The sequence below is a fragment of the Pseudochaenichthys georgianus genome, chromosome 8, assembly GCF_902827115.2.
Source record: "Pseudochaenichthys georgianus chromosome 8, fPseGeo1.2, whole genome shotgun sequence".
Lineage (NCBI taxonomy): Eukaryota > Metazoa > Chordata > Actinopteri > Perciformes > Channichthyidae > Pseudochaenichthys > Pseudochaenichthys georgianus.
The window spans coordinates 35004717-35018497 of record NC_047510.2 but is presented as its reverse complement, the minus strand read 5'-3'; the positions used below and the strand labels follow the sequence as shown (position 1 = coordinate 35018497).

General features: G+C 42.7%; 1 protein-coding gene across 1 annotated transcript in view; it reads left to right on the top strand.

Annotated features, from left to right (window-relative positions):
* Positions 1 to 2921: 2921 nt before the first annotated feature.
* Positions 2922 to 13781, top strand: part of engl (endoglin, like) — a 38694-nt gene continuing 27834 nt past the window's right edge. The window contains 5 exon segments of the mRNA XM_034089526.2: positions 2922 to 2976; positions 4023 to 4108; positions 10784 to 10950; positions 11462 to 11593; positions 12456 to 12630. Coding sequence (XP_033945417.1) covers positions 4024 to 4108; positions 10784 to 10950; positions 11462 to 11593; positions 12456 to 12630 — 559 coding nt within the window. The 5' untranslated portion in view covers positions 2922 to 2976; position 4023.

Below are 13781 nucleotides of genomic sequence, written 5' to 3'. Positions count from 1 at the left end.
CCTGATGTTATCTCCAACATTGAATGGGCCATAGAATGCTTTTGGGGGGTTTCCCTTAAAGGTGGGGTAGGTAAGTTTGAGAAACCGGCTCGAGATCGCTAGAATTTCAAAATACACAACCGGAGAAAATCTTCCTTATAGAGCCCCTCCTCCAACACACGCGAACGCGCACATGACCAATGAGGGCACGAGATAAGTTTGTGCCCCGATTGCAGGCTGACAGGCAGGTAGGCCATCATAAGGTTGTACTTTTTACAGCGCCACGGCTTCTACAGATGACATTTTTTTATGGATTTTTTATCAAAGCACTTTCATGTATATAGATATTCATTGCTATCGGGATGTTAAGAGCATTCCATGGAATATAACAAAAAGTGTATCTCGAGCCGGTTTATGAAACTTACCTACCCCACCTTTAACTGTAGCGTGTTATATAGGTTTTTTATATATGGAGTTTTTCTCCCACACTGAACTGCCTCCATTGGACTCCTTTGTTTACTTCCTGAACATAATGACATCACTATGTTACACTTGCGCTTCTTTCCGCTAGCTCTCTAACAAAGTATACGTGATAAGCTAAGGGGCGGGACATCTCCAAGCGGTTGACCAATCAGAGCCGGCCAGCTAACCAATCACAGCAGACTGGGCTCTAGTTTCAGAGAGGTGCAGGCAGTATGAGAAAAGAGCTTTTTGAACATTAAAGCATGGAGACGTGTCCCAGTGGAGACACTACATACTGATATGAAACTGAAGATGAGAAGTTTGTTTTCTTGCGTGCGTCCACAGTGAACAAATGATCAAGAAAACGAGATTATTCTTGATTATTTAGTGTTTAAAGACCAGGAGTCAACATGTCAACATGTCAGTGTCTTTGGGAAAGATACTAAACCCCAAATTGGCAGTATGAGACAAATACATGTGTTTTAAATCATTATTGAATACCTGGATCATAAATACAATAACCCAGACAACATGCAGCCTGTATCACCATAGCAACACATTATCTTTGACGGATGACTCTAAAAAATGTTTATTATCATATGAGTGGAGACAGAAATGACAGCTGGTGTTCTGCAGGTCAGCCTGATTTCAAACCTCAGCTGATGTTCGTCTTACTTCTCCAAAAGCACAAGGTCTCAGATGGGCTCAATAAAGGGGTAACGTCATGTAATATAAGTGCCAACAATATCTGTCCAGATTTGCAGCACTGGCTCAAAAATATGTTCCATCTGAGAGCGGGTGGACGGAGAGCCGGGGCCCAGCTGTTCCCTTTAAATGCTCATCATTAAAAACATTTTTGGAAGTATCGTTGGGAATACATCTGCAGAGAAAAACAAAACTCTCAAAAAGCAATTTAGAAAGACTGGGTCATGAGCGCGTCCCCCCGAGGTATTACTGGACATGTCCAGAAAAGTAATGCTGGTGTTTTTCCATTAGCAGCGGTAAATACGTGACTCTATTGCACTCAAAACTGAAACCCAATGTGTGTGTGAATTATTTAACATTTTAAACAACTGTTAATGAAAAAAATAGGTAAATTAGGATATTTTGTAAGCACTGGCCGCCTCTGACGTGCAGCACAAGTGCATCTGGGTTCATTTAATAGATTAACAGGAAGGTAATTATCCAAAAACAGTAAATATTCAGACTTTCCTTAAAATATCCCCTTTTCATTCGGGGTCTTCTCAAGAAAGGCATACAATTCAATGTCGAGTGGGGGTAAATACTATTCATACAAATTAATTATATAAAAATCTGTATTTAAAAAAGACCACATGGCTACCTTGAAAGCCTTAAACAACCTTTAGGTGGAATCCTTCAAACAAGCCCTCAAAACCCCTCTCCAAACTAGCTTTTCCCATGTGGACCCCCCCCCCGTGTCACAATCCATAACTGCGTTTGTTAAATGTGACTTCTGTAAAGCAGCTTTGTGTGTCCTGAAAAGCGCTATAAAAATGAAATGTATCAACATATAAATGTTTTCTCTGCAACTCAGCGACGGCTTCAAGTTCATCAAAACTCACCTTTACTCTTGCCTCTACTCCTCTCGCCCCTCGCCCTCGTTCCACCTGCTTAGCACTTCTTACTTTTGTTGTTATGTTTTCTTCTTTACTTGCTTGTGAAGCGCTTTGGGCACCAGGACAACGCTATATAAATCAAATGCATTATTATTATTATTATCATGTCTTTAGTGAAATAGGGAAAACATGACCCTGTTTTTCTGTCTCAATGGTGTGTGTGTGTGTGTGTGTGTGTGTGTGTGTGTGTGTGTGTGTGTGTGTGTGTGTGTGTGTGTGTGTGTGTGTGTGTGTGTGTGTGTGTGCGCAGTGGTGGAAGAAGTACTCTTTTACTTAAAGTCATAAAAACCACAGTAGAAATACCCCATTACAAGTAACAGTCTGGCTTTTGAAATGTTACTTAAGTAAAAGTACAAAAGTAGTAGCATCAAAATATATAGAGTACCAAAAGTATACGTTTTCATAACGCAGAAGAGCCATTTTGCGAATAATGTGTATCTTATTACATGCAAGATTATATTTATTAAGTGTGTGTGTGTGTGCGTGCGTGCGCGTGTCCTCTCTTTACTTCCCTCCCAAACAGTCCACCTGTCACTCAGACTCCTCAGGTCCTCCCCTCTTCCCTCCCCCTCCTTCTTCGGCCTCCATTGGAGACGTTTCCAAAGTCTTTTCTTCCTCCTCTCTCCACCCTCACCCCATCCCTCAGCCCCTCCCCCCTCTCTCCCTTTAACTCTGCCCTCACTCCCCCTGCGAGTAAAACAATGAATTTCCACTCAGAAATATTTCACCTCAGCTGCAGAGAGGAGTCGAGCACTTTCTGCAGGATGTGGAGTGTGCGTGTGAGCGTGTGTGTGTGTTGAGGTAATGAGGGGGGGGGGGGTGTGTGTGTGGAGGGGGGTGTGTGTTGTGGTGAGTGCAGCCTCTCAGCTGGATCAGCAGCAGTCCCTCCGCACCGCAGGTGAGTTCAACTTTTCTCCACAGATTTTATCCTGCAAGTGTTTAGATCGGGTTTTTGTTTGATTACTTTAAATACTTTAAACGCAAATACAAGAACAAATAGAAATTAGCAGCCATGGTCCTAATGCCATTTATTTGTTTAACTAGTAACGGTTTTTAATATGAATGAATAAACTCTAACACTGCGTACTCTTCTGTCACACATTTTTATTTTTAAACCAAATTAGAAATTAGATTCAGCTCCTAGATTTGTAAGTAACTATGTACATTTAGTTTAAATACATATATATTATTAGTATTATTCATTGCAATATTTTGTGTGACATCTACTGCTTCATTTTATAGATTTATTTTTCTATTAATAATAAAACTTGTTTAAAATAAGTAAAAATGAATATATTGTTATTTCTTTCTCTGTACTGTTATTTTTTAAGTTAATATGTTATTATTATTATGTTGTGTTAATTCTACTCATTGGTGTATTGTACATAATATATTCTATTGGTACTATTATTGTTGTTTGAAATTATATATTTCATTTTGTTTATTATTTTTTGTTGTGATGTTTGTGTCTATACTGATATTTTTTAAACAATAATAAAATGTATAATTCTTTATATTTTTGTTTTTTTATTAATATTTAGTGGTATATCTATAAGCATACTTTTTACAAATTATATAAGTTCTATAACTGTTGTTTTTGTTTGTTTTACTACTTATTATTTGATTATTGTTGTTGTTTTGCAGGTGTTAACAAAAGGACAAAAAGCAGACCTAAATGGATTACAAAGCGGTTGAAAAAATTAATTTGAACATGAAAGGTTTTCATTATCAATAAATAATACACATATCCCGTTAACTATCACACACGATGACAAAAAGAGCAGCAAACACCTGAAAAATATTGAAATTATTAATTACTTTTTCTGTCATTTAACTCGTCTTTTAATGGTTGCTCCTTTCGTTATGAGACTATCATCAGTAATAATCCTAAATAAAAAGAAATGTGTTTTATAATATGTACTGGATTTCATTTCTGCTCATTAGGATGTTGCATGAAGTGTTGTCGATGCCTTCACTGTCAGGAGTCATGAGGACACTTGTCTGTCTCCTTCTCTGGAAGAAAACAGCAGGTAAGAACATCAGTGGGACTCTTGGATAACGGAGGACCGACAAAATGATCTTTGCAGATGGCAACCAGTCCTGAGTTGTTATTGCCCTGAGAGGCATGACGATCCGTTTTTCAGTAATCCAAAATATTTCCTTTTGCCAGGATAATATTTGGTTCCTCAGAACACAAAGTACATATATTGTTTGTTCATGGAAACTAAAACTGACCAGGAAGAAAACGTCAGTGCCGTTCGTCCTTTTGGAAAACATGTTGAAGGGTTAGTCCACTTCAGACTCTTTTGGCCTTTACGAGTAGAAAAATAGGAACCTGGTTTTCCGCATCCGTTCTTGAATCATAAACACAGAAGAGAAACCATTTGATTAGTGCAGTAATAAGTCCTAAAATCCAGAAATGAGTCAGCATTTTAGCACTTTTGTAAAATAACGTGGTTATGAGTTATGAGTGGTTAACACACTGAAGAGATTCACACGTTTACTTCGACGACAAAAAATACACATACATTTATATTCTATGTTTCTTAAACAAGTGTCTAAATGAGACGACTAAAAGTCATCACGCCCAAAATTAGCCGCCTTAGCGGCTAATTTTAGCGCTTAGCGGTGATGACGTGAAGTCATGTGACCGTGCTGTAGTTCCTTTATAGCCCAACATTAGCTGCCTTTAGCTTAGCGGTGGTGACGTGAAGTCATGTGACCGTGCTGTAGTTCCTTTATAGCCCAACATTAGCCGCCTTTAGCTTAACGGTGATGACGTGAAGTCATGTGACCGTGCTGTAGTTCCTTTATAGCCCAACATTAGCCGCCTTTAGCTTAACGGTGATGACGTGAAGTCATGTGACTGTGCTGTAGTTCCTTTATAGCCCAACATTAGCTGCCTTTAGCTTAGCGGTGGTGACGTGAAGTCATGTGACCGTGCTGTAGTTCCTTTATAGCCCAACATTAGCCGCCTTTAGCTTAACGGTGATGACGTGAAGTCATGTGACCGTGCTGTAGTTCCTTTATAGCCCAACATTAGCCGCCTTTAGCTTAACGGTGATGACGTGAAGTCATGTGACCGTGCTGTAGTTCCTTTATAGCCCAACATTAGCCGCCTTTAGCTTAGCGGTGGTGACGTGAAGTCATGTGACCGTGCTGTAGTTCCTTTATAGCCCAACATTAGCCGCCTTTAGCTTAGCGGTGGTGACGTGAAGTCATGTGACCGTGCTGTAGTTCCTTTATAGCCCAACATTAGCCGCCTTTAGCTTAACGGTGATGACGTGAAGTCATGTGACCGTGCTGTAGTTCCTTTATAGCCCAACATTAGCCGCCTTTAGCTTAGCGGTGGTGACGTGAAGTCATGTGACCGTGCTGTAGTTCCTTTATAGCCCAACATTAGCCGCCTTTAGCTTAGCGGTGGTGACGTGAAGTCATGTGACCGTGCTGTAGTTCCTTTATAGCCCAACATTAGCCGCCTTTAGCTTAACGGTGATGACGTGAAGTCATGTGACCGTGCTGTAGTTCCTTTATAGCCCAACATTAGCCGCCTTTAGCTTAACGGTGATGACGTGAAGTCATGTGACCGTGCTGTAGTGCCTTTATAGCCCAACATTAGCCGCCTTTAGCTTAGCGGTGGTGACGTGAAGTCATGTGACCGTGCTGTAGTTCCTTTATAGCCCAACATTAGCCGCCTTTAGCTTAGCGGTGGTGACGTGAAGTCATGTGACCGTGCTGTAGTTCCTTTATAGCCCAACATTAGCCGCCTTTAGCTTAACGGTGATGACGTGAAGTCATGTGACCGTGCTGTAGTTCCTTTATAGCCCAACATTAGCCGCCTTTAGCTTAGCGGTGGTGACGTGAAGTCATGTGACCTTGCTGTAGTTCCTTATAGCCCAACATTAGCCGCCTTTAGCTTAGCGGTGGTGACGTGAAGTCATGTGACCGTGCTGTAGTTCCTTTATAGCCCAACATTAGCCGCCTTTAGCTTAGCGGTGGTGACGTGAAGTCATGTGACCGTGCTGTAGTTCCTTTATAGCCCAACATTAGCCGCCTTTAGCTTAGCGGTGGTGACGTGAAGTCATGTGACCGTGCTGTAGTTCCTTTATAGCCCAACATTAGCCGCCTTTAGCTTAGAGGTGGTGACGTGAAGTCATGTGACCGTGCTGTAGTTCCTTTATAGCCCAACATTAGCCGCCTTTAGCTTAGCGGTGGTGACGTGAAGTCATGTGACCGTGCTGTAGTTCCTTTATAGCCCAACATTAGCCGCCTTTAGCTTAGCGGTGGTGACGTGAAGTCATGTGACCGTGCTGTAGTTCTTTTATAGCCCAACATTAGCCGCCTTTAGCTTAGCGGTGGTGATGTGAAGTCATGTGACCGTGCTGTAGTTCCTTTATAGCCCAACATTAGCCGCCTTTAGCTTAGCGGTGGTGACGTGAAGTCATGTGACCGTGCTGTAGTTCCTTTATAGCCCAACATTATCCGCCTTTAGCTTAGCGGTGGTGACGTGAAGTCATGTGACCGTGCTGTAGTTCCTTTATAGCCCAACATTAGCCGCCTTTAGCTTAGCGGTGGTGAGGTGAAGTCATGTGACCGTGCTGTAGTTCCTTTATAGCCCAACATTAGCCGCCTTTAGCTTAACGGTGATGACGTGAAGTCATGTGACCGTGCTGTAGTTCCTTTATAGCCCAACATTAGCCGCCTTTAGCTTAGCGGTGGTGACGTGAAGTCATGTGACCGTACTGTAGTTCCTTTATAGCCCAACATTAGCCGCCTTTAGCTTAGCGGTGGTGACGTGAAGTCATGTGACCGTGCTGTAGTTCCTTTATAGCCCAACATTAGCCGCCTTTAGCTTAACGGTGATGACGTGAAGTCATGTGACCGTGCTGTAGTTCCTTTATAGCCCAACATTAGCCGCCTTTAGCTTAACGGTGATGACGTGAAGTCATGTGACCGTGCTGTAGTGCCTTTATAGCCCAACATTAGACGCCTTTAGCTTAGCGGTGGTGACGTGAAGTCATGTGACCGTGCTGTAGTTCCTTTATAGCCCAACATTAGCCGCCTTTAGCTTAGCGGTGGTGACGTGAAGTCATGTGACCGTGCTGTAGTTCCTTTATAGCCCAACATTAGCCGCCTTTAGCTTAACGGTGGTGACGTGAAGTCATGTGACCGTGCTGTAGTTCCTTTATAGCCCAACATTAGCCGCCTTTAGCTTAGCGGTGGTGACGTGAAGTCATGTGACCGTGCTGTAGTTCCTTTATAGCCCAACATTGGCCGCCTTTAGCTTAGCGGTGGTGACGTGAAGTCATGTGACCGTGCTGTAGTTCCTTTATAGCCCAACATTAGCCGCCTTTAGCTTAACGGTGATGACGTGAAGTCATGTGACCGTGCTGTAGTTCCTTTATAGCCCAACATTAGCCGCCTTTAGCTTAACGGTGGTGACGTGAAGTCATGTGACCGTGCTGTAGTGCCTTTATAGCCCAACATTAGCCGCCTTTAGCTTAGCGGTGGTGACGTGAAGTCATGTGACCGTGCTGTAGTTCCTTTATAGCCCAACATTAGCCGCCTTTAGCTTAGCGGTGGTGACGTGAAGTCATGTGACCGTGCTGTAGTTCCTTTATAGCCCAACATTAGCCGCCTTTAGCTTAACGGTGATGACGTGAAGTCATGTGACCGTGCTGTAGTTCCTTTATAGCCCAACATTAGCCGCCTTTAGCTTAGCGGTGGTGACGTGAAGTCATGTGACCGTGCTGTAGTTCCTTTATAGCCCAACATTAGCCGCCTTTAGCTTAGCGGTGGTGGCGTGAAGTCATGTGACCGTGCTGTAGTTCCTTTATAGCCCAACATTAGCCGCCTTTAGCTTAGCGGTGGTGACGTGAAGTCATGTGACCGTGCTGTAGTTCCTTTATAGCCCAACATTAGCCGCCTTTAGCTTAGAGGTGGTGACGTGAAGTCATGTGACCGTGCTGTAGTTCCTTTATAGCCCAACATTAGCCGCCTTTAGCTTAGCGGTGGTGATGTGAAGTCATGTGACCGTGCTGTAGTTCCTTTATAGCCCAACATTAGCCGCCTTTAGCTTAGCGGTGGTGACGTGAAGTCATGTGACCGTGCTGTAGTTCTTTTATAGCCCAACATTAGCCGCCTTTAGCTTAGCGGTGGTGATGTGAAGTCATGTGACCGTGCTGTAGTTCCTTTATAGCCCAACATTAGCCGCCTTTAGCTTAGCGGTGGTGACGTGAAGTCATGTGACCGTGCTGTAGTTCCTTTATAGCCCAACATTATCCGCCTTTAGCTTAGCGGTGGTGACGTGAAGTCATGTGACCGTGCTGTAGTTCCTTTATAGCCCAACATTAGCCGCCTTTAGCTTAGCGGTGGTGAGGTGAAGTCATGTGACCGTGCTGTAGTTCCTTTATAGCCCAACATTAGCCGCCTTTAGCTTAACGGTGATGACGTGAAGTCATGTGACCGTGCTGTAGTTCCTTTATAGCCCAACATTAGCCTCCTTTAGCTTAGCGGTGGTGACGTGAAGTCATGTGACCGTGCTGTAGTTCCTTTATAGCCCAACATTAGCCGCCTTTAGCTTAGCGGTGGTGACGTGAAGTCATGTGACCGTGCTGTAGTTCCTTTATAGCCCAACATTAGCCGCCTTTAGCTTAGCGGTGGTGATGTGAAGTCATGTGACCGTGCTGTAGTTCCTTTATAGCCCAACATTAGCCACCTTTAGCTTAACGGTGGTGACGTGAAGTCAGGTGACCGTGCTGTAGTTCCTTTATAGCAGGGTTGCCAACTTTGGGTACCTGGCTGGAGTGAGATTTCATTTTGATATCATGGGTTTAATTACACATATATGCGCACTAAATTACTGCTATCGTGTCAGCAGCATATATATAGGATATATACAAATACACAATATTGGACACAGACTATAAAGGGCACACAGTTTCATTCACTAATGAAAGTCAAACACATGTTTGTTTCCACTGTTTTATTGTGTGCCTGTCGCGATAAGCAATTAATTGACTTATCGTACGATAAATAAAAATGAACTCGATCCTTTTCCATTTACATGAGGATGTGACTAGCAGTTTGAAAGGATGTACTTGAACTATTATTATATATTATCATTATCTCAGTGGTCTAAAATGGTCATACAACGGTGCCGACAATATTATCGTTTATCGCAATAATTTCCGGGAAAATGTATCCAACTAGACCCTCACATCGTACAAGGAAAAACTTCCAGAGAAAACCCACAGTTTAAAGGGAACATGGGAGAAACCTCAGGGAGAGCAGCAGAGGAGGGATCCCTCTCCCAGGACGGACAGACGTGCAATAGATGCCGTGTGTAAATTGAAAAGATAATACATTTGCAACATAGGTAGTCCAAATGTTTGGAAATGCATGTGTGTATAATGGGAAGATGATATAAGATACTATATGTATGCATGTAGTACCACCCTTGCTAGCGATTCCCTCTCTAGTTTAGCATACTCAGCTTCGTTGTCCCTGGCCATAGAATCACGATGTTATGGGGCCGGAAAAAACTGGGGTAAAATACACACTAGCCGGTACTACGCTATATGGAAAGGCCACCAAAAACTGTCCTGGCCTGGACGTTAAAACGGGGCTAGCCGCTGCAATGGAAATGCGCTATAACATACCTTATTCTTACTCCGAGCACTACTTCTGCTCCTCCGTCGCTTCACACTTGCAGAGGGCGATTTCTCAACTGGCCGAACTGGTGTCCTGGTCGGTGATGACACCAGAAAGACCGATGGTACTGCATCCCATGTTATGTTTGATCATACTCTCAGAGTAGTCGTCCGGAAATGTGAAATGTTCGCTGCATACATGAGCCTGTGAATCTCTCGGTTCGGGCCGGCCACATTTCGCTAGCCACTGCCTCCGAATGTACTTCTTATGCTTACCTTTTGGCAACAGATGGAACCGAGCATTCCGTGGATTGTTCCTATCAGAATTGTGGCAATATTTCGCGATACAGTGAGGCATATTTAAAGAGAGAAACTACAGTAAATAACATGGAGATCAACGTGTCTTCGAAAACCAAACGCATGGTTTACGTCACGTCCGGAAAATGGCGGCGCCCACAGTGTTGATGTTATTTCGGTATATAATCAGTTTAAAATCACTGATAATGTCATCGGATTAAAAAAAAAAAAAAAAAGACTGGTAGAGACTGGTCTGTTTTATCGGATGATAATTATTTAAAAATGAGTGTCATGAGCATACCATTCCTTTAAGAGTGGAGGGGGCGGGTCGACAGCTCGAGCAGCTGTCAACTCAACATTGTAAATAACCAACCAAAAACGATCGCCGTTCATCTTGTTTTTGGCGTGAGAATAGTTTGGGCAGAGTGAGAGCGTGAGATTGAGAGCGAAAGCGCGTGTCACACGACAGATGCGTGAGAGTTAACAACCCTGCTTTATAGCCCAACATTAGCTTTCTACTTCTGGTAAAATGTTCTGTTACCAATTACCTGATTCTGATTTGGATTCAAAGTGGTGCTAATATGTGGAGATTATCCTGCTGATCAAAACGGATAACAAAATGTTTGTTCAGAGATAATTTAATTTGAGCAATATTCCAATCCAATGGAAGAATCCCCATGACGTGTTGTCGAGGCTTGCAATGCCAACCTCAATATGTCATCCCTGCACCAAAGTCACTCATCTACTGTTTCTTAGCTCAAAGTGTGCAGGTGCGCTGCTCGGTGGGGCCGGTGGGAGCGCTGCACCCGGTTCAGGGTCGGCTGGAGCGGTTCGATGCCGGACCGGGCTGCGCTGCCAGAGAACGAGGAGACAAAGAAACCCATGTCATCGCAGTGGGAGTTACTAACAGCCCAGAAAACAAGGTAGTTTTGGTACAACTGTCCTCCCTTCTAACATGATAACAAAGGCTGTGAACATGAAAGGATGTATGATTACCTAGAAGAGCATCAGGACTGTTTTAGGTATATGATAGCTATGTGATTATTTTTAGGAAAAAGTCAGAATTTTTAGAAAAAATAAGAATTTTGAGAAAATGTCATTTTTTAGGAAAACGTCAATATTTGGGAAAAAGTCTGAATTTTTGGATTTTGAAAGAAATTCAACATTTTGAGAAACAACTCAATATTTTGTACATGACAGGATGTATGATTACCTACAAGAGTCGGTATTCCTCCATCTTGTGACTGTGTGACTCCCTCTCTTGGATATCAGCGTGTGAAGGACAGGATAGTTGATGCTCTGTATGTGATGACTCCTTCCCTTCTGGAGAGGATCTGAAATACATGGATCCTGTTTTGAAGCTCAAGCCGGTGACGAGTGATACTTTTCTAACACGTCCTGTTCCAATCACAGCCTTTCCTCGTGTGTCTGCAGGTGACGGTGTTGCTGAAGCCTTTTTCTCTGACGCCTCTCAGAAACATCCACCTGCTGCTCAGCTCCAAGATACCAGTCAGCTGGTGGCTGGAGGCCGAGAAACTCCCCCCCAACCTGCCTGTGCTGGTGCAGGTCAGTCCATCATATCCTCAATGTCTTTTAATCTCAACTACCCAGAAATCAGTCAGTATTTTAGCACTTTTTGGTCCCTTGGCTAGAAGTAAATGGTTTTTTTAAGTGTGTTTTCGGTTGTTAGCCTGAAATAAGGTCTGAGGTTAACACAAGTCAAAACGATTTTACGTTTTGTTCTACGACATATCGGCTGACCCCTGAAAGGTCAATTCCTGAAGCTTTTATGTCTGACAAATGGCAGTTGCTAACGAGTAGCCAAATGAGACCATTAATAGTCATCATGCCAAACATTAGCTTTTCAAATGTTGTTCTAGAATTCTACTATTTAATTGAACTATTTATATTTTAGACTGCACTGTAACTTTTATCCATGTATTTTTCCTTAATGTTTATTTGATTAGCTTTTCTTTTTTAATGCTTAATGTCTTTCATTTTTTTTTTAAAGCACTTTGAATTGCCTTGCGTTGAAAAGTGCTCTATAAATAAGCTTGCCTTGCCTTCGACATAAAATACGTCAGTAAATACCCCACTGGTGAATTAAAAAAGCTTTTAATGTGTAAAACTGCAAAGTGATGCGAAACATCAGCAATGAGTCTCACAATGTTAACACTAAGTAGCAAACCGCAAACAAGCTTTTTACTTATGCAGATTTTACACTTTAACAGTTAAGTGGTTTTATTATACACAGAGATTATATTTCTACAATACTGCAAAATCCAATGGGAAAATTGGCTTTTCAACAAGAACCCTTGAGATGCTGGGTTAGTCTAATTATCCTTGCACCACTTTACCCTCACTTTTAAATATATTTTAATGCTTACCTTTTTTATGTTGCATCAACTTCTTTGCGCTTGTATTCTAGGTATCTTCAAACTCCAGTGTGCATACCAGCACGCTGCATTTAAATGTCCAGACGGTGCATTCACTGCCTTTTCATCCTCGTGCTCTGCACCGCTGGGCTCTGAAACACTACGGAAACCTGTCCTCTTTCACACACACTACTCACGGAAACCGAGTCTTCATCCCGCTGGGAGAAGGTGAGCCGCCAACAAACCAAATATAATAGTGAGGACAGATGATAAGCTAACAGCGTTTAATATTTTTCACAATGAAATCTCAGTCTTTATTCATGTTTAATGCATCTTTATAGAACAAATCCAGTGCATTTAAAAGGGAAAATGGAGATTTGCTTGCCAAAGACATTGTAGATAGTTTGACAAACAGGTTTCTTATGGCGCATTTCCACTGCAGGGCCTCGCTCGGCTTAGTACGGTATAGTTAGGCCTTGGTAGGCCAGGCTCACTTTATGCTGCGTTTCCATTACAGTTTAGTAGCTGGGGCGGTAACTATAGTAACGCAGTGTAGGCGGAGCCGTGACGTCATCTTCATTGAGAGCCACAAAACCAACATTAGCCGTTAGCTGTTAGCACTCAGAGCTCACAGCTCCTCATATCTGTTCAGAAACTAGACAGAAGTTAAACAAGTACAAACCACAGACTGCCTGTGTCATGGCGAATACAGTCGCTGGTTTATTTATGTCTGTATAGGCCGTTGCTGTGAGTGTGGACGGTCGGAGCATATATAACGTTAGCTTAGCCAAGCTACATTCAGAAAACACGCATTTTAAAAGGTGTTTCTCTGCCGTCTGTCTGCAGACTTGTCAAAGCATTAATTCATGGTTTTTACTAACCGGTATCAGTGTGTTGTTACTTCGGCGTCATTTTGAAACGTGTATTACAATTAAATCACGGTCAAATATGTTCATCTTGTTGTAGTTGTAGCCCCCTGCCAGCGATTCTCTCTCTAGTTTAGCATACTCAGCCCGGTTGTTGGCCCGGAAAGAACCTCAATTGTATGGGGCCAGAAAAACTGTGAAATAGTACCCGCTAGCCGGAACTACGCTAAGTGGAAACAAAAACTGTCCGTGCTTAAAGGGGAAAGGAAACACCAATTACAGTTATAATATTCCGGTAGTTTATTCATTTTACAATGGATATTGATCGTAATATTTATTGTATATGATATTACTCGCCAAAAGAAAATTAATTATCCGCTGCCGGGTGGGGAATTCCGGGACCAGGCCGCCGCCATTAGGGGAGTCCCAAATGGTGACGTCACTGGCTGTGTTTTCGCTCCACCAGAAGTCAACACAACGTAGCAGATATGGCAGCGATGGAGGAATTTTGCA